This window comes from Phalangium opilio, unplaced genomic scaffold (genome assembly GCF_054372755.1).
Source record: "Phalangium opilio isolate 3A_F unplaced genomic scaffold, DU_Popi_V2 ptg000013l_1, whole genome shotgun sequence".
Lineage (NCBI taxonomy): Eukaryota > Metazoa > Arthropoda > Arachnida > Opiliones > Phalangiidae > Phalangium > Phalangium opilio.
Genome location: NW_028324148.1, coordinates 5249959 through 5269620, shown reverse-complemented (window position 1 = coordinate 5269620; position 19662 = coordinate 5249959). Strand labels below are relative to the sequence as shown.

Here is a 19662-nt window from a genome sequence, read left to right as displayed (position 1 = left end):
GACGAGATTAAGAATACTTTGGTAGAAAAATCAGGCTCAAATCCTTGTTTGTTTCAGTCATTCTCACAAAGCACTAGAATTCTTTACCCAAATCAGACCATATGGCATTGGGTTTAGCTTCCTTTATTTACAAGCCTTTCACAGTCAATTGTGTCCTTTTTCAAAGGTATTACAGTTCTATCACTACACTAGCAAGTAGCGAAAATTATCATTAATCACAAATTAACCCAATCAATCGCATTTCGGTAGTACATACATTTACGCCTTTTGTTATACACATCGGTGGAGAAAGGTCTTTTGTTCTAATCCTGCGAAAGACGCATAATGTTTGGACTTGTTTTGAGAATTTCATTCCGTTGATAAACCTTTTCATAACGAATACGATTTCGATTGGCATTGTCTCTTCTTTAAAAGTTTCGAAATTTGGCCTCTTAAGGAATTAAATATGTTATATGTAAGTGTCTAGTTGCTAGCTGGTTGATGAAATATTTTATTACCTATTCCGTAAACACGTTCAGGCAAGGGCTTTAGGAGGTGGTTGACCAGTACTATTTCATTGTTTTCATTGGAATCTATTTTGTGATTCATTGCTTTTTTTTAATTGTGTAGGCTGACGTCTCTCCTACACATTCACAGTGTGATTCATGACCGTGAGAAACTATCTTTTCATAGGTTAGCATTTTTTTTTGAAAAGTGTACAATGGTTTTTATGACCTATTAAGGAAATTCGGAACCATATTATTTAGCAGACATGAAGATATCAAAGGATATTTTCACAATTGAGAATCTCTAGAAACGCTTTACGCACCCTGTTTTTTATTTATTACAAGTATTGTCCCTTATTTGCGGTGTTTATACCAAAAATCTATTTATAGGCCACTCTTTTCTTGACAATTTATTTGACATAAAGCAAATCCAACGTTCTGTTGTTATAAAATCGGTAAACTATTAACAGGCGTGTGTCCGAAAATGCATAAAGAGAAAAACATCTGATGACTGATAAGCAATAAATCAAGATATTGTTAAACGATTGAATAACGTGGGCGTGTCTATTAAGAAATTTAGCTAGCTTAAGGTGGCATTTTTTTTGAAAAATGTACAATGGTTTTTATGACCTGTTAGAGAAATTCGGAACGTTATTATTTATCAGACTTGAAGACAACAAAGGATATTGTCACAATTGAGACTCACTAGAAAGTTTTTACACACCATGTTTTTCATTTATTACCCCAATAAAATTGTCCCTTATTTGCGGTGTTTATACCAAAATTCTATTTATAGTCCGCTCTTCTGTTGACAATTTATTTGACATAAAGCAAAGCCAGCGCTATTTTGTTATAAAATGGGTAAACTATTAACAGGCCTGGCTCCGAAAATGCATTGTGTGAAAACATCTGGTGACTGATAGGATCAGGTAATAAAGGCTATTGTTAAATTATTGAGGAATGTAGGCGTGTCTATTAAGAAATTTAGTATAAAAGCGGCTTAGGAAATGATCAAAATACGCAGTCGATCTTCAAACATCGAAAGATAAACATGGATCCTGAAACTCTCCGTACAACATTGAACGAACTGACTATAAATAGACCAGAGGACTGTAATACCATAGAAGAATTGGAAAACCTAAGGGATCTAATTCCGAGTCCCTTAAGAACTGAATATGTAGATCGCCTAGCGAAACGACAAGAAGAAATTGAGCTGGGTATACACGAAGAAGCTCAAATCGCCGACTTCAACAGCTCGCAATATGACAAAGAGATAGCCGCATTTTTAGACGGAAAAGATCAAGGACCACCCGCAGAGGAGATACTATTGAACGATACCTTGGAGAGGGAGAACGGTTCTGAAGAGACGCTTTCTGACGATGATATCGACGTACAATGGGGAGGAGGAGAAACGGACCAACCCGCACCTATTGACAACGTACCTTCTTGCGAGATAATAGGGCAAAGTGAGAGATTTTACAAACATTTTAACATGTATGGCCGAGAGGTAGTACTTAGAGTTACTGACGATCCCGTCGCTAGTGTATGTACCGTAACCAAATGCATCCTTAGTAAGTATAGACCTACAGACTACGTCCAAATTACTTTAAAGAGTGCGGCGAATATTTGTAGGTCTGAACTAGAATTATCCGTTAGAAGAGCTGATCAAGTAGACCCCAATATTCTTTTTGACCAGCTTAGTGTTATGCTCTATGATCAGAGTTGCCAGTTGGGCGGTTTCCCGCCCAAATTGGGCTTGTTTTTGATCTATGTAGCGGGAAAAAAATGGTTGGGCGGAAGGCGGTTTTTTGGGCTGGTATTTTGGTAAGGTTTCTGCCGGTCTCGGTCTGCGAGTCGGCGGTTACGGGTAAGCGCAGTGATTCAGTGAAGGGAGGAGGGGTTCGGCCGGCCACTCGGAACTCGTGAGATTCATTCTGTTCTGTGCCACTTTAGCTACCTTTCCCCATTCATCTAACACGCAGTGCCTCTAGGCCCTAGGCTCCTAGCCCCTAGTAGCGGACTGGATTGAAAACTCTAGGCGGGAAATTCGCGAATGGTAGACTGGCATTTTAAAAACGGGGAGCGCTACAATTATAAAATTAAAAAAAATAGGGATTCTACTAGTCGAAATGTCTAAAATCTAATAAAAAATGAACACATTTTTAAGCTAAGAGATATTTGAAAAATGAAAACGAAGTTAATACCGTATTCTCTGGACAGTGTATCAGGGAAACTACTGTAACTAAACAAGTTTATGATATTACTGTCTATTAAATATGTTTATATTGTAAGTTAATAACCTGGCTTATTGTTAAAAAGACTTTCTTTATTGGGCGGAAATTGGGCGGTTTTTTGCAAAAACAAAATTTTTGTTTGGGCGGTAATTTGGGCTGCTTTCCGCTTGGGTTGGGCGGGATCTGCAAAACTTATCTGGCAACTCTGTCTATGATGACGAAATGGAAGCATTTTTCCTAGGTCCTGTTAAAATTATTTTTAGCATTGTAAGAATACCGGAGGGTAAAGGGCGCCCTGTAGCACGAGGGATTAAACCTTTCAATCTATTCTGTAAAGATAGACGAGGTATTGTACGTATAGTCAATTCTGACAACCTGTGTTTAGCTCAAGCGTTATGTGTAGCTATGACTCATAGAGCTTACGCCGACGATACAACGGGTGACAAGACTCTAAAAACGCGATATTTAACTATATCTAAAATAGATCCAAAGGGCACACTACAAAGAAATGAGGCTTTAGATTTATGTTATAAGGCCGATGTAAAAGTTAGTGAGTGTGGGACTGCCGAATCGTTTGAAAGGTTCAAATCTTATTTAAATCAATATTCGATTTTCGTCTACAAATTCGAAAATAGCGTCCCTGTTTTGATTTTAGGCGAAAATGATCCATATGATACTAGGCCCCGCCTCTTTTTATTGAATGAAAATAACCATTATAACGTTATTACAAAATTAAGGCCACTTTTTAGCCACGACCGATTCTGCGAAAAATGTCTCGTACCCTATTGGCGAATACAGTCCCATAACTGTAATGCCTTTTGTTTTAGTTGCATGAGACCCACTATCTGCCAAGGTTCCCAGATAGCTTGTGAGTCTTGCTTACGGAAATTCTTAGGCGATGATTGCTATCAAAGCCACTTAGCATCTTCCAGCAGTAAAAAGTCCCTATGTGAGCGCCTTTTTCACTGTAAAGACTGTTTAAAAATTATTGATTTTTCCCGAAGAACTGAGATGCATACGTGTGATGAGATTTATTGCCAGGTCTGTAAGAAATATCAGCCCAGCAATCACTTATGTTATATCCAGGTTATCAAAGCCAAGCCTCTGGAAGTGCCATCCGTTAAAAAGCCTAGACCTAATCAGCCAAATCTTATGTACATTTTCTTTGACGTAGAATGCGTGCAAACGAAGGTGTGTCAGGAAAAGTTAGGAGCCTATGAACACCAGGCTATCCTATTAGTCAGCATAACCGTGTGTGAGCATTGTATAGATGAAACATCCCTAAATTTTAACTGTAATATGTGTAGTCAGTTTGGTAAGCGTAAGCAACAATTTTCAGGCGGTAATCCTATAGCTTTATTTTTAGATTATTTAATGCAGTTGCATGCCGTTAAGAACGTCATCATACTGTCTCACTATGGCAGTAATTATGATAATCAGTTACTAATTCGAGAAATCATAAATAGAGATGAAAAATTCGTTCCATCTTTGAAAATTAACGGAACTCGAATTTTAGAAATGAAATTGTTTAACTTGCTATTTCTTGATTCCTATAATTTCATCCCTGTAGCTTTAGCAAAGTTTCCCTCTACTTTTGGTATACCCGACGTAGCCAAAGGGTATTTTCCACATTTTTTATTCAATGTTGTAGAACATAATTTTGAAGTAAATAGACAGAATGAAACCAACTATGTTATAGAAACTAATCTCCCCCCTATCGAAGCTTATGGTTGTCAATATTTTACAAGGAAAAATTTAGATATCTTCTTAAAATGGCATAGCTCCGAGGATAGTAAAGGTCACGGTTTCGACTTCCTGAGTGAACTCAATTATTATTGTGAGAACGATACGGTTTTACTATTCCTAGGATGTTTAACTTTCCGTACGCTACTCATTAAAGTAACTGGCGTAGATCCATTTAATTGCGGCGCAATTACTCTTCCTGGCGTGTGCTCTTATGTGTTTCGCCGAAATTATCTTAAACCTGATACTATAGGCATCATACCCGCTAATTATTATAGACTTAGCGAAAATCAGTCGATAGGGGCTATAGAATGGTTAGAGTGGACTGCACACAAAAGAAACATAACTATCCAATCCTCCTTTAGAGGGAAAGAAACCAGAATCAAAAAACTTAAAGTAGACGGATTTTGTGAAATCAACAAGGAAATATTCGAGTATTGGGGGTGTTTCTATCATGGGTGTGAAATACACTTTCCTTTAAACAGAAACAAGGCTTTGCATGGAGACCCTGCGCAAACCTTGAATTCCAGATATTTTAGAAGCATGATCATGTTAGCCAAATTAGAATCTCTCAATTATACAGTAAATGTCAAATGGGAGTGCGCATGGCAGAAGGAAAAAGTAAATAAACCCGAAATAATAGAGTTTTTAAACCATAATGATATTATGCCTAAAATAGTAAAAAGATTAGACCCTCGTGATGCATTCTTCGGGGGGAGATGTTGCGCAACAAAACTATACCATAAAACAACAGGATCGGAGCGAATTCACTACGTGGATTTCACAAGTCTATACCCATTCATTAATAAAACCACCAAGATACCTATAGGACATCCTGAGATCATATTAGACGATTTTCCTGTCATATTTTCGTTTGATGGTCTTCTTAAATGTGACATATTACCGGCCCAAAACCTAATTCATCCCGTTCTGCCCGCTCGTATTAATGGAAAATTAACATTTCCATTATGCTACACATGTTGTAAAACCCAGTTTGAAGGTGATTGCGAACATACTCCTGAAAAAAGAGAATTGAGAGGTACATGGGTAGTCGACGAGTTACGTCATGCAGTAGAGAATGGTTACACAATCACACGAATGTACGAGGCTTGGTCATACAAAGTGACACAGTACGACCCCAAAACAAAACAGGGAGGACTGTTTAAAGATTATGTTAATACCTTTTTAGAATACAAAACCCTAGCTAGCGGCTTCCCGGCAGATTGCCAGACTCAAGAAGATAAGGAGAACTATGTCAAAAGTTTCAAAGACGAAGAGGGTGTAGAACTGGATATCACTAAAGTAGAGAAAAATGAAGGTCTCAGATGTCTTAGCAAACTTATGCTCAACTTTTTTTGGGGTAAATTTGGCCAGAAAACAAGACACACCTCTACCGAACTAATCAAAGATGCCAACAAATTGTACGGATTAATATTAAATCCAGACTTGGAGGTTAAAAGTTTACTAACAATCAACGAAAACACCGTACTAGTAAAGTACGAACACATCCTAGAAAACGAGTTCGTACACAAACATACAAACGTAGTTATCGCTTGCTACACAACATCTATGGCTCGATTACATTTACTAAAACATCTTGAAAAGGTCGGAGACCTTTGTTTTTATTATGACACGGATAGTTTAGTGTACCTCTCGCCAGACGGCGCACATTTGCTACCCACAGGCGATTATTTAGGGGAACTAAAAAATGAACTAGAACCCTATGGCCCAGATGCGTATATTTGCGAATGGGGGAGTGCTGGACCAAAGAACTATTCTATGGATATTCTAGACCCTAAAACCGGCAAAAAAACTAACATTATCAAAGTTAAAGGATTTTATTTAAACGCCTCTACTGAAAATTATATAAATTTTGAAACAATGAAGAATCTACTAGGCGTAAAAAATGAAGGTGAACCTCTAATGAACTCGGTTCAAGTCCCTATTGGTCCTCAAATCAGACGTCTACAAGATCACACTCTGATCACGATCAACCAAACCAAAACATATCAGGTCGTAGTGGATAAAGTTAGAATTCTACCTGACTATAAAACTGCCCCCTACGGTTATATTAACTAGAATCCTTGACATTTTCCACATAAGTTACTTGTATATATTTTAGATACCCAGTATCAGTATTTTAATTAGTATCTCAAGTATTATTTTTAGTATTATTAACGTATTTCAATTAATAATATGTAACAATATTTTAACGAATACGCAGCGTTTTTGGTAATATTTTTGCATTTAGTAAGCTTTTTTAATTAGTATATATTAGCACTTTAGTATAAAAATAAGTATTGAATTGTTTTGTATAAGTGTAATTTTTATTTTTTGATGATAATTATAACGTTTTTTTAGTAATATTTCCATATTTTTATCAGTAATCGTATATCAGTATTTTAGCGCGTCAGAAAAAATATATTTTTTCGTCAATCCCGTGAACATTTTAGTTTAATAACTAGCCTGATATTTGTACTGAAATCGTATAATAACCATTATTGCTTTTAATTCATATTAAAAGTAGTATTGTTATATTTTCTATGAAGGTACAAGGGTATATATGCACTTAATAATCTCGCATGCAGTAGTATTGCTATACTTTCTAAGATGGTAAATGTTTATGTGCTTAATCATCTTGTACTACCATTTTTTTTGAAGTAGTATTAATTTTGCATTTTAGTGAATTTGTTTGATATCAAAATCAGTGTAATTCTTGCTTTTTGATGATGTTTTTAGTAGCGATTGCCCATTTTAACTGTATATCAATATTTTAGCGCGTATATATTTTTCAGTCAATCCAATGAGGATTTTTAGTTTAATAACTAGTATTGTGCTTATTTGCCATGTATTCTATGTAATTCGTATGTCCTGATGTTTTTTTTTAGTAATTTTTTGCATTTTAGCTCAAGTAATTGTACTTATTCTCCAAATTCGTATTAAAACTAATGTGAATCAATTTAATTAATGGTGTTTTATAGAAGGTACATGGATATATATGTACTTAATAATCTCGCATGCAGTAATATTGTTCTATTTTCTGTGATGGTAAATGTTTATGTGCTTAATCATCTTGTACTACTATTTTTTTTGAAGTAGCAATAATTTTGCATTTTAGTGAATTTGTTTGTTATCAAAATCGGTGTAATTCTTGCTTTTTGATGATGTTTTTCAGTACCGATTGCGCCTTTTAACTGTATATCAGTATTTTAGCGCGTATATACTTTTCAGTCAATCCTATATGTTTGTTTAATTTAATAACTAGTATTGTGCTTGTTTGCCATGTATTCTACGTAACCCGTATTTTCTAATGTTTTTTAGTAATATTTCGCATTTTAACTCAAGTAATTGTACTTATTCTCCAAATTCGTATTAAAACTAATGTAATCCTTATGTTCTGAGTTTTTTTAGCTGTACTGCTTCATTTTAACTTCTAATCAAATGCCAAACTGTGCAAAAACTGCCGTAATACCACGTTTATGGTATTAAAATGTACTATTGTTCTAACCTTGTATTTCGTTTACTAGCTATAACACCCTACTGTAGTACCGCATCATAGGGTTAGTTGAACCTTTTTTCAATGTAAACCTTAGCTCACTTAAAACTAGTTCTTTAGTATAACATAAACATACATGGATACCTTAAAATCATACAGGACGGTGTAGAAAGGGTTTACTTGAACTTATAGAATTACCAACACATTATACCCTAAATGTACGTAATATCCTAAAAATACACCTAATAATAACAATACAAAGCATACATCCTTACTGTAGAACTTAGTCTTTGCTTAATTTTCAATAAACTACGTAAACCTAATCTAGTTCTTTAGTATGGCATAAGCATACATGGAGAGACCTTAAAATCATTCAAAAAAAAAAAACATTACGGGACGGGTGCGTGTAGAAAGGGTCTACTGAACCTATAGAATTACCATTAAATCATCCACTAAATGTATACAGTAGCCTAAAGATACACCAAATAATAACATTATGGACACTGAATGTCGTCACCAAGTCACATGACGTCGTACCAATACACTAAAAACAAATTCAAATTTCCCGCCAACAATATCACGTGATACGTGCCGTCCCCCCCCCTCCAACCATATTTTCCCCCTTCAGGCACGGTACCATCTAGAGGAACGAGATAGATAGAAAAGGGGGGGGGCAACAAATGGGGCTACGTAAAGGCCGCCTGTATACCGAATTAATTCGGTATACAGGCGGCTATACTCTCTTCCATTGATCAATAAGACAACTTCTGCCGGTAAAGGGGGTTCCCAATCAGGCGTAGGTAATGGCAATCGACTTAGACCGTCCGCGTTACCATGGAGTTCGCCCTTCTTATGGATTATGCGATAATCATAGGCCGAAAGCATGAGTGCCCAGCTCTGTATCCTGGCCGCAGCCATTGCCGGCACCGGCTTATCTTCAGCGAAAAGGAAAACCAAAGGCTTGTGGTCAGTGACCAGGGTAAACTTCTTTCCGAGCAAATAATCGCGGAAACGCGTGATCCCGAAGATCAACGATAGGGGTTCGTTCGATTTGCGGGTAATTCTGCTCTGCCTTTGATAAGGTGGACTGGTATTTTGGACTTGTGCATGGATTTCTTGGCTCGTTCGAATGCTTCCTTTTGTTCTCTTCCCCATTTCCATGGCGTGTCCTTGTGCAAAAGTTGGTGTAACGGCGCAAGGTTTGTTGCATGGTTTGGTAGGAATCATCCGTTATAGTTGATCAAGCCAAGAAATGATCGCAACGTTTCGACGTTCTCGGGTTCAGGTGGTAACATAATGGCTTCCATCTTTTCGTTCAGTGGGTGTAAACCATCAGCATCCAATCGGTGTCCAAGGAATTCAACTTGAGGGACGAAGAAATGGCTATTTTCCTTGCGTAATTTCAAGTGGTTTTCTTTCATGATGGAGAGGAACTTGTGTATTTGGTGAAGATGTCATTCTTCTGTTTTGGCGCCTAACAAGACATCGTCCTGAAATTGCATTACGCCGGTCATTCCTTGTACAACCATCTCCATGTGCCGTTGAAAGATCGCTGACGAAGATGATATTCCGAATGACAATCGCTTGTGCGGATAAAATCCTTTTGTAGTGTTAATAACGGTGAGTTCTCTGGATTTTTTAACAAGCTCGATTTGATTGTAAGCTTCTGGCAAATCAATCTTGGTGAAGTACTTGCAACCCGCAAGTCTGGCGAATATGTCTTGCGCTCTTTTAAGAGAATAGATTTCAGTATTTATTGCCAGATTCGCAGTTGAACAGAAATCTCCGCAGATTCTGATATTCCAATTCATCTTGATCAATGGAACTATCGGCGATGCATATTTGAAAATGGTACGCGTTCAATGATATCGGCTTCTTCCATTCTTTGTAATTCCGCCTCGACTTTTTCTGCCATGGAGTAGGTATGGTCCGTGCGGAGCCTCCGAAATGAACTAGGCTCATGCGTGTCACGAAGCGAGAATATTTTTTTAAACCAATTTACTTCGCCGTGGTTTTACGCTTGGGGACACTTATAGTACCTTAAAATATACAAAGTTCAACCCCGTGACCCTGTCGACTGCTTAAGTATTTGGGCCAAGGTCGCGGATTCTAAGTATACGTTTTTATTACTCTTACTGAATTATTTTAATTCAAATAATTTATTTTGTTGTCACCCATGCAATTTAACCAAAAGATTGAATAAAAAGTGAATAGCCCCAAAAACATTTACGTTAATTTTAGGATGAAACTTTTCTCTATCATAAAAATTTTATGACTGACCCCTAAAATATCAACGATAATTTAAGAAGGACCCCTGTCCCACCCGAATAAAAGCGCCATCTCGTACACATATATGGTGAAAATATTTTCCTTAACAAACTGGATATTTCCCCACATAAAATTGGACATGCATGGGCCTAGTTCATTTCGGAGGCTCTGGTCCGTGCAATATAGTACTTTGGGACTGTGTCTGGTTTGACGTGCAGATGCCCTTTTTTAAGCTTCCCCAGACCTGGAGTGAAGAGCTGTGCGTGGTTCTTCAATATCGTTTCCAGTGTGGTGTGGCTCTGATTCATGTGACGGACTCTTGCTTCGTTGATGGATGGTAGCATTTCCAACGAAGAATAATGCCATTTCCTGCCACATTTCCTTGTACCACTAGTAACGGTAATCGTGCTTCCTTCGGTTGTGATCTGACTGTTACTGTTGTACTTCCTATGACGTCAACTGATCCTCCGGTGTATGAGCGTAAGGTCTTCGTGAATTTCTTTATTCTTCGGGTTTCTTCTGGTGTGTGGAATTGTGCGAAAATAGGCCTCGTTAATCATTGAGTGATCTGAGCCATTGTCGATTTCGAAATCAATACTTGTCCCGTTGATATAACAACTGATGATGTCGGGAGGTGGTATATATGGGCGTCGCCGTTTTCGGTTTCAGTAATGATACTCGTGTTGTATGATGGCATTTCGGTCCCAGTCTCTTCGTTTTCGCCAACAATGTTGTATACTGGGAAGTCATACTCTCGTGAAGATGCGATCGAGGCTGTATTCTTCTGATCGATGTGATGGGTACGGGTATGATTTCTCTGGTGTGCCTCTGCTCTTTTCTTTGCCTTCTCTGTTCCAGATGACTGACATGCTTTTGCTATATATCTAAATGTCCAATCTCCTCGCATATGTAAAAAGTCTCCTTGATGAATGAACATTCGTTACTTCTATGTCTTTTGGATATGCATCTGTTGCAACTGTTCCTGCTGGGAATGAACTTAGTTGCTTGCGGTGTAGGGTTTGGCTTTTTAAAGGTTGTCTTTCTTTGCCTATGACAGCCAACTCTCTGATGACTTGATACTAGATTTGCGGAGGAAACAGGGTTACTTTCCCCGTTCTTGATTTAGTGAGTGTTCTTCGTAGCCGTTCTCCATAGCTAGGGTGAAGCGAATAGCGTTTGTTACAGTAAGGATGCCCTCTTACGCCAGTAGTCGTCCATGCATTGACTCATCATTTATCCCACAAACAAGTCTATCTCGAATCATCTCGTCCAAATTGGTCCCAAAGCAACAATGCTCTGTTAGCTTCCTTAATTCTGATATGTAGACTGAGATGGATTCCCCTCGTCTTCTGTTACTATTAGGGGTGTGCGAATACCACTTTTTGGGTATCGAACCGGTTATCGAATATCAAAAAATTTTCCTTATCAAATACCGAATCGAATAGTTTGTTCCAAATCGAATACCGAATAGTTGGGCCTTGGTAATTTTTTTCCTTCCCGATTAATCGCGAATAGTTAAGCCTAGAAACCGCGAATATTTAACCCTAATATTCGCGAATACTAGGCCAACTTTTCGCGGTTAATCGGGTAGTAACCCTAATATTCGCCAATAAAATTACAAAGCAAGGAGAAGAACATTTAGAAGCTCCTAAATTTCAAAATACCTCTCCTCATTGGTGGTCAAGTATTTCTTAAAATTTTCCTATGCACTTGCTGGTAGTTTTTGATGGGAGACAAATAAAATTGGGATGATATTTTTTTAAATAAGGTGGGTCTCTCTAGTGCCAAGGACCTAAATTTATGGTAGTCGAACTTTAACCGAATAGTCAGTTCGGTATTCGATATTCGAATCGAATAGTGAAAATAGGCTTATCGAATACCGAATCGAATTATTCGGTTCGATATTCGATCGAATTATTCGATTGAAACGGTTAACCGCACACCTCTAGTTACTATTGTTGAATCGATGGCCTGGAATTGAAATGTTGGCTTAAGAGTGTTACCAAGGCTGCGTACGTCTTGTTCCGGAATAGTCTCAGGTCTGACGAGACTTCACAATAGGGCGGACGTGTACGATTCCAATACGGTCTGAAATATGGCTCTTTTTTACCATTGTCTGATATGTTGTTCACAGCGAAGTACGCATCCAAGCGTTCAACGTATTGTGACCAGGGTTCACTTCTGTTATGGAACATCTCTAATCTTCCAAATATGGCTGCCATTTTCACTGGATGAAGAATGCCGTGGTGCACTTCTGGCTGGGATATACCTCTGAGTAGCATGCGTTCTTCAATGTAGGCTAGGACTTCTGTTATTCAATCACACCGTCGATCTCGCCTCCGTCGCCAATTTTGATGTGTTGATAGGTCTTGAGAGATTGAAACTTAATCGACTAGTTCAATAAAAATGGACACTTTATTTACATTCTAAATTTAGTAAGTGTTACATTGTCAAGAGCGAGGGTCGGACTGAATGTGGAATATGAGTAAACGGCTTTTATAACAATAATGTAGATTTTTACTAACACACAGCTATAGTTTTTTATGGCTAAAAATAGGCGTCGTAGTATCTAAATGTCTATATACAACAGCCTATTTTGAGGATATACGGTAAAGCAGACGACAATTTTCAACCAATAATGATATGCCTCGTATAGAAGACAATCACTAGTGCTCGGAATTTTTTTATACATAACCGACTATTTGTAAACAAAGTTGTGGATATAATACGATTTAACATGTATGTTTTAAGGATAATTTTCGAGTATGGATTGAAGAATCGGGGTATTTTGGCCCCTTAGCTTTGGCTTGTTCTTCTCTTTTCTGGTTCTTGGGAGAGCTGGGGATTGAATATTACGGCGGACTGAAACACCGCAATATTGTTGTAATAATCGAAAGAGTCAACTGCTATTGAATAAGTTTAGTTTTTGTTGGCGAATTAATTTAGTTTTATTTTCTTGAAATCAAGTTTTATTTTATTGCTCCGCTTTTGCAGGAGAGTGACCAGTTAGGTCCCTCCGAGAGTAAAGTTTTTGGTATTCTGATTTCAAAAAGGATAAAAATTTCTCTCTCTCCCTCGCCCGCTCACCTCTTAGCCTTTTGTTAATCCTTCTACATTCCACAAGGTGGCCCTTTGGGTACTTTTCCTCTCTTTTGGGTTTTTCTATTTAAGAAGTAGAGGTGAGCAGGCCAGAGACCGTTTTTCCGAACATCCAAAGTTGAAAACACTTTTACAGAGAGAGAAAAAAAGATTGTTTACATTAATAAAGCATGGACCCAGGTTTTGAAGAAAACATGGAAAGTTTTAGCTTATATACAATGGAATAGAAAAGATTAAACAGGATATTTACAAGTTTACAAGCTTACTTTAAATTTTAGAAGAGAAATTATTTTAGTTAGATTTAATTTTACATAGCAAACTTAATTATAGTTAATGACGCTTAGATATTTTACATGGATAAAGATTAGAGGTGTGCGGTTAACCGTTTCAATCGAATAATTCGATCAAATACCGAACCGAATTATTCGATTCGGTATTCGATAAGCCCATTTTCACTATTCGATACGAATATCGAATACCGAATTGACTATTCGGTTAAAGTTCGACTACCATAAACTTAGGTCCTTGGCACTAGAGAGACCCACCTTATTTTAAAAAATATCATCCCGATTTTATTTGTCCTCCATCAAAGTGCCTAGGAAAAGTTTAAAAAATACTTGGCCACCAATGAGGAGAGATATTTTGAAATTTAGGAGCTTCTAAATGTTTTTCTCATTGCTTTGTATTAACTATTTGCGAATATAAGGGTTACCACCCGATTAATCGCGAATAGTTAAGCCTAGTATTCGCGAGTATTAGGGTTAACTATTTGCGAATACTAGGCTTAACTATTCGCGATTAATCGGTTAGTAAAATATTTACCAAGGCCTAACTATTCGATTCGGTATTTGATAGGGAAAATTTTTTAGTATTCGATAACCGGTTCGATACCCAAAAAGTGCTATTCGCACACCCCTAATAAAGATCAAAAATTACGTGTATAATGGATAGATAATGCCGAGCTCTAACAACCACCCAATGAAAAAAAAATGGAAATGAATAGCAAAAATTTGGCGGTATATTCCATTATGTATTGGTAAAGGCTATAGTGTCTACTCCTCTATGCTTATTAACATTTTCATAATTAAAGGGAGTGTAAAAGTCTAGTGTATCAAAAAAGAACGACATATTATTTTTTTTCACGAATAAACTACTATTACTATATGCATGGTATTCAGATTTGGAGGGTTGATACTATTCACACCAGGAGACCAGGCTACTTGGCGGTCAAAGTGCAGTACCAAGTAGCCTCGCCTCCTGGCTAAAAATTTATCAATCCTCCTGGTCCGAAAACTGTGTATTTCATCTTTGGTTTGACCATGTCTTTGTCTAATCACATAACTTTTTCCCATTTTTACACTTATTACATTAAACAGGCAAATATAGTAAGTGTTTTCATGTAACAGATGTAAAATAAAGCTCGAATTATATAATATTAACTACAAGCATGAGTGTTTAACATATAAACTTGATATTTAAACATCTCGTCTAGTCATTTTCAGAAGTGTTTCTTTAACTGTCATACTTATAGTTAATCGGTTACTTAATGGAAAGTTTAAGGTAACATAATGTTATACTTTAAAAGAACGTCATTTTTCTAAATATAAAAGGAAAAATATTAAAATAAATAATTGATCTCTTATTGCAAAATAATTAAAATTTAATTAGTCTTAAAATCGAGGACGACGGCGCCATCCGCCATTGGTTTAGTGTCGTCTGCTAGCCAGAACCTCTTAGCTCTACGGGCATGGTTAGAGCTCGGCATTTTCGATCAATTATCCACTTTATTTTATCTTTATCCATACCCGAAAATTATCCACAGAACTTACATGTTCAATCGTATCATAATCCACAAATTTGTTTATAAATAATCGGTTATCCACCAATTTGTGGATAATTGATCGAAAATGCAGAGCTGTAGGCATGGTTGAATTCTAGCAGGCTAATAGAGGTAAGAGGTCCAATTTAGCAGACGCCACTAAACCAATGGTGGATGGTGCCGTAGCACCCGTTTTTAGGACTATTTAAATGCGAATTATTTTATTATAAGGGACAATTTATATGTTTTTTTTTAATATTTTTCCTTTTATATTTAGAAAAAAAACCGTTCTTTAAAGGTATAATGTTACGTAACCGGAACTTGCAAATAATTTAAATGAAAAGTGTAACTTAAATAAACAATGTATGAATTTTTCTTTCTATTCAGGAAAACCAAGTAAGCGAAGTTTACATTATTTTTCAAGCCTTCCCATTCAGACTACGTTAATCTCATTTCGGTTGGGTCGACTTGAAGGAGACAGGGATGGAGTGGGAATACCCATACCTATAACATTGCCTCTGAACCCCTACCTACGGTAACGTTAAAAATTCAAGAGTTTAGCTTGAAAATTGTTCAATTTCGTCTCTGGCAGTGTCGAGATGGCACTACCTCATTAGCGCCTTTTCATTAGCCAAAGCTCACTAGATCATGCCTTAGTGATGCGCGATCGAGTAAGCTACGCTTTAGCAGACGATATATGAAAAGTTTTAGGAATTGACCAAAGCTGGAAATAAGCCTATAACAATGGACATCGTCCAATAAAATTTCAAAATGTCCCATAATTTTTTTAAAACCTAAGGGGGTCACTGGAGAGTTGACCATAAAATTTTGCTTGACTATGAAGATACGACTTTTATGGCATAGTGTCCTATGAATTTTCTAGTCAAAGGGGGATCAATGCACACATATCATTTAAGAAATTTTTCTTATTTCCAGCCCTGTTCTTGCCATTCTGATTTCGGTAATTTTAGTATTGAAAAGTCTTGATTGAAAAAATCACCATGTACACGTTTTATTTGAAGTCATCCGCTCTCGCGTCTGAACGGGAAATGATTCAAATGAAAGTACCCACGCCAGGGAGAAATGATGTAAAAGGGAGTGGCAATTAAGATGGGCGACCTGCGGCACTGAAACTCTCCCAGTGAACCTCGTGCATGCACGCCCCTACCCTTTGTTAAGTGGTGCCACGTAGCGACATTGTATTTATATGAGTACTAGCTTCTAGGGGCATCATTTAGGATTTTGCACTGTACAGCCCTACCTAATCGCCGAGGATGCTGGGAGGACATCGGTGCCGTTCCGTAGCCTCGTTACGTAGTCGTTGTCACATGTGAACAGTCCAATTAATTTTTCCTTATCTCGCCAACTGCTTCGAACAGATGCCTCTTGTAAGTATTTATTTTTAACATTAGTAATATGTAGAGATGTGAGTCGGTAGTTTACCGTCCGTAAATTACCGGTAATTTTCCAAATACCGCGTAAATTACCGTTTTATAATTTACTGTAATTTTACAATGGTAATTTACCGGTAAATTACCGTGGTAAATTATCAAACATTTTTATTCCGCATTAAATGTTTATTTTACACTTAAATGATCAATTATTCCTTTGTTTACTTCCTAAATGACTCACCAGACGCTATTTGGTAACCAGTACTTTACAAAGTTGCGCTAGAAATTAGCCTTTTAATAAATCTTTAATTACAAATCAGATTAGAAAGGCCACAGTTGCCGTCTTGGTAGAAAAAGCCACAAATACGTGTAAAGCAGTCATATAGTGCTCACAATTAAACGTTGTTTTAAGTAATGGATTGTAAGCAAAGGAAAATATAAATTACCAAAAATTACCGACTGAACGGTAATTTTTGTTTTCCCAAAATTTCAATCGGTAATTTACCGGTAATTTATATTTAAATTTTAAAAATTACGGTAATTTCACATCTCTAAGTGACCCCCTTAGGTTTTAAAAAAATTATGGGACATTTTGAAATTTTATTGGACGATGTCCAGTGTCCTAGGCTTACTTCCAACTTTGGTCAATTCCTTTAACTTTTCATATATCGTCTGCTAAAGCGAAGCTTACTCGATCGCGCATCAGTAAGGCATGATCGAGTGAGCTAATGAGGTAGTGCCATCTCGACACTGCCAGAGACGAAATTAAACAATTTTCAAGCTAAACTCTTGAATTTTTAACGTTACGTAGTAGTTGTCACATGTGAACAGTCCAATTAATTTTTCCTTATCCCGCCAACTGCTTCGAACAGATGAATTTTGTAAGTATTTATTTTTAACATTAGTAATATCATATGTAACACGAATAGTAATAGTAACTACTTAGATAACTCGAAACGATTTGAATAAGAAATCCAAAGTTGATCTAAACAGTATTTTCCCAAATAAAATTTATTCAATTAGATCCCTCTCACTTTTTAAAATAAAAGATATGCCAGGTATTAACATAGGTTTATAAGATATCTTCCATATGCATGATACTTTATATACTTCGTAATGCTAGAGAATTACAGCTCGAGCTAGTTCGAGAACGATAAGTAGAGCTCTGCATTTTCGATCAATTATCCACAAATTGGTGGATAACCGATTATTTATAAACAAATTTTTGGATTATAATACGATTTAACATGTAAGTTCTGTGGATAATTTTCGGGTATGGATAAAGATAAAATAAAGTGGATAATTGATCGAAAATGCCGAGCTCAAACGATAAGCGAGAATTTTCGACACTCGGTTTTCCAGGACTTCAATCTTCCTATTTAGTCTGTGCTAAGCTTTTGACAGCGCCTCACCAGGCGTCGCTTTACAAGAATCTATGGCCTATGTCACTTCATGACAACCGAGTCAGTAAACAGTAACAAACTTGTGGAACATGTCTTATAAACTTATGGTGTGAGGTAACTTAAATACATTAGCGCAATATGAACCACTCCCTATTTGCAGTACTATCAAATGAAACTCGAGACTTTTAAATATCTAATTTATACATACACTTTGTTACACGCGCATTTCTATTCAGTTTCCAGTAAGTGAAATTTACATTCTTTTAAGACTAAATATAAATTCCGTAAACGACATTGGGAAATTTTGCACACCATTTTTGAAAACTCATGTGTAGTATTGTTATTATGTTAATACATTACTAGCAAAGTAGTGAAAAGTGACTTCGTACCAGTAGCGAGGAGAGAGACGAGATGGAGTAACGATGTGAATAGACGGGTTGGTTCGCTTCGTGGCTAAACTCGTCTCTCTCTGGCGCTGGCTCAGTCACTCGCCGTGGTGTCCGCTCGTCAAATTTAACAAGGGTCCCAAGGTGACCATTACAATTTTTCCGCCACACCTCGTATAAATTAAGCACAGATTATGAGTCCTATCTCCTATCATAATAAAGCAATAAATATGAAATAAAATTAAAAAATAGCTTATCTCGCTTTCGCCGCAAAGTGGAAACACTGGCGACATCTCGTATATTTTAGCGAAATCAACACCTGGCATTTTCCAAAATATATATTTAAATTATATTTTAAATTACTATTTAAAATATTATTTTTTCATATTATTTAAAATAAATAATTTATATAATTTAAAATAATATTTTGTAAATGAATTAAATAGCTTAAAATAAATATAAATTTTTAACCAAAATTTGAAGGAAGACTCGAACGCGCGAGCCGCCGTTTCAAAACAATCCACGAGGAAAAAACAGTCGAGCGATTTACCAACTGGGCTACGACTAGCTCTGCGATTTCTGTTCTGTTTGCGTAGTCTATACATATTCTAAAGCTAGAGTTGACTGACAGCTGAGGGTGAAAATTAAGGCGGGGTTTTCGACGCCGTCCAATAAGCGGTGTGACGAAGACGAAACGAAGGAGGAGTTAAGACGAAACGAAGGAGGAGTTAAACTCTCGTTTATGCTCCCCATAAATTTTTACGCCATCTATCGATGGGCGGAAAAATTAAAAACCGGCTTTGAACTGGAAGTGGGAACTGGCGGTAGTGTAGTAACCGACGACACTCGCGCGTGCGCGTTAGCTAGAATCGAGGGAGAGAGAGGAAAAAATTCCAACCTCCCTTTTACCCCTTCCATTTATATTATTCCTTCTTTAACATTAGACTAACACTCCCTCTCACCTCACTCCTCCCTGGTCCTCACTATTACATTGCAATTAATTGTCGTAACTTCATATTTTGAACGCTAATTTCAATTATCAATTACTCTGCTTCAGAAGATTTCAGTAAGTAGAACAAATTCTTGCTTATCAACGCACCTAAATTCTTGCGTTCAACTAAATATTGAGAAATGTTGTATTGATGCTTTACACGCTCCTTTCAATTAACAATTACGTTTCCTCAGTGGAGTTATGTGAGTACCATTTACTATTTTAACTTACGGTTACGTAATTAAAAGTGCCATTGTAATACCATTGGTGATAACATGGTTGGTTGCGCTGAAATATTGTATTTGTGTGTTTGTGATCTAACACCGGGTCGTGCAAGGGTACACGAA

At 36.9% G+C, this 19662-nt stretch overlaps 1 protein-coding gene across 1 annotated transcript; it reads left to right on the top strand.

Moving 5' to 3' along the window:
- Positions 1-1093: 1093 nt before the first annotated feature.
- Positions 1094-6828, top strand: LOC149707918 (uncharacterized). The gene is made up of 2 exons (XM_089864172.1): positions 1094-1951; positions 5652-6828. The coding sequence occupies exons 1-2, from the start codon at positions 1537-1539 to the stop codon at positions 6539-6541; spliced, it is 1305 nt and encodes a 434-aa protein (XP_089720298.1). The 5' UTR covers positions 1094-1536; the 3' UTR covers positions 6542-6828.
- Positions 6829-19662: the final 12834 nt, after the last annotated feature.

Coding starts and splice junctions, on each gene's coding strand:
- LOC149707918 (XM_089864172.1), top strand. CDS start 1,537: ATGGATCCTGAAACTCTCCGTACAACATTGAACGAACTGACTATAAAT. Junction 1,952..5,651: donor TTGCGAGATAATAGGGCAAA/GTGAGAGATTTT, acceptor ATACCTTTTTAG/AATACAAAACCCTAGCTAGC.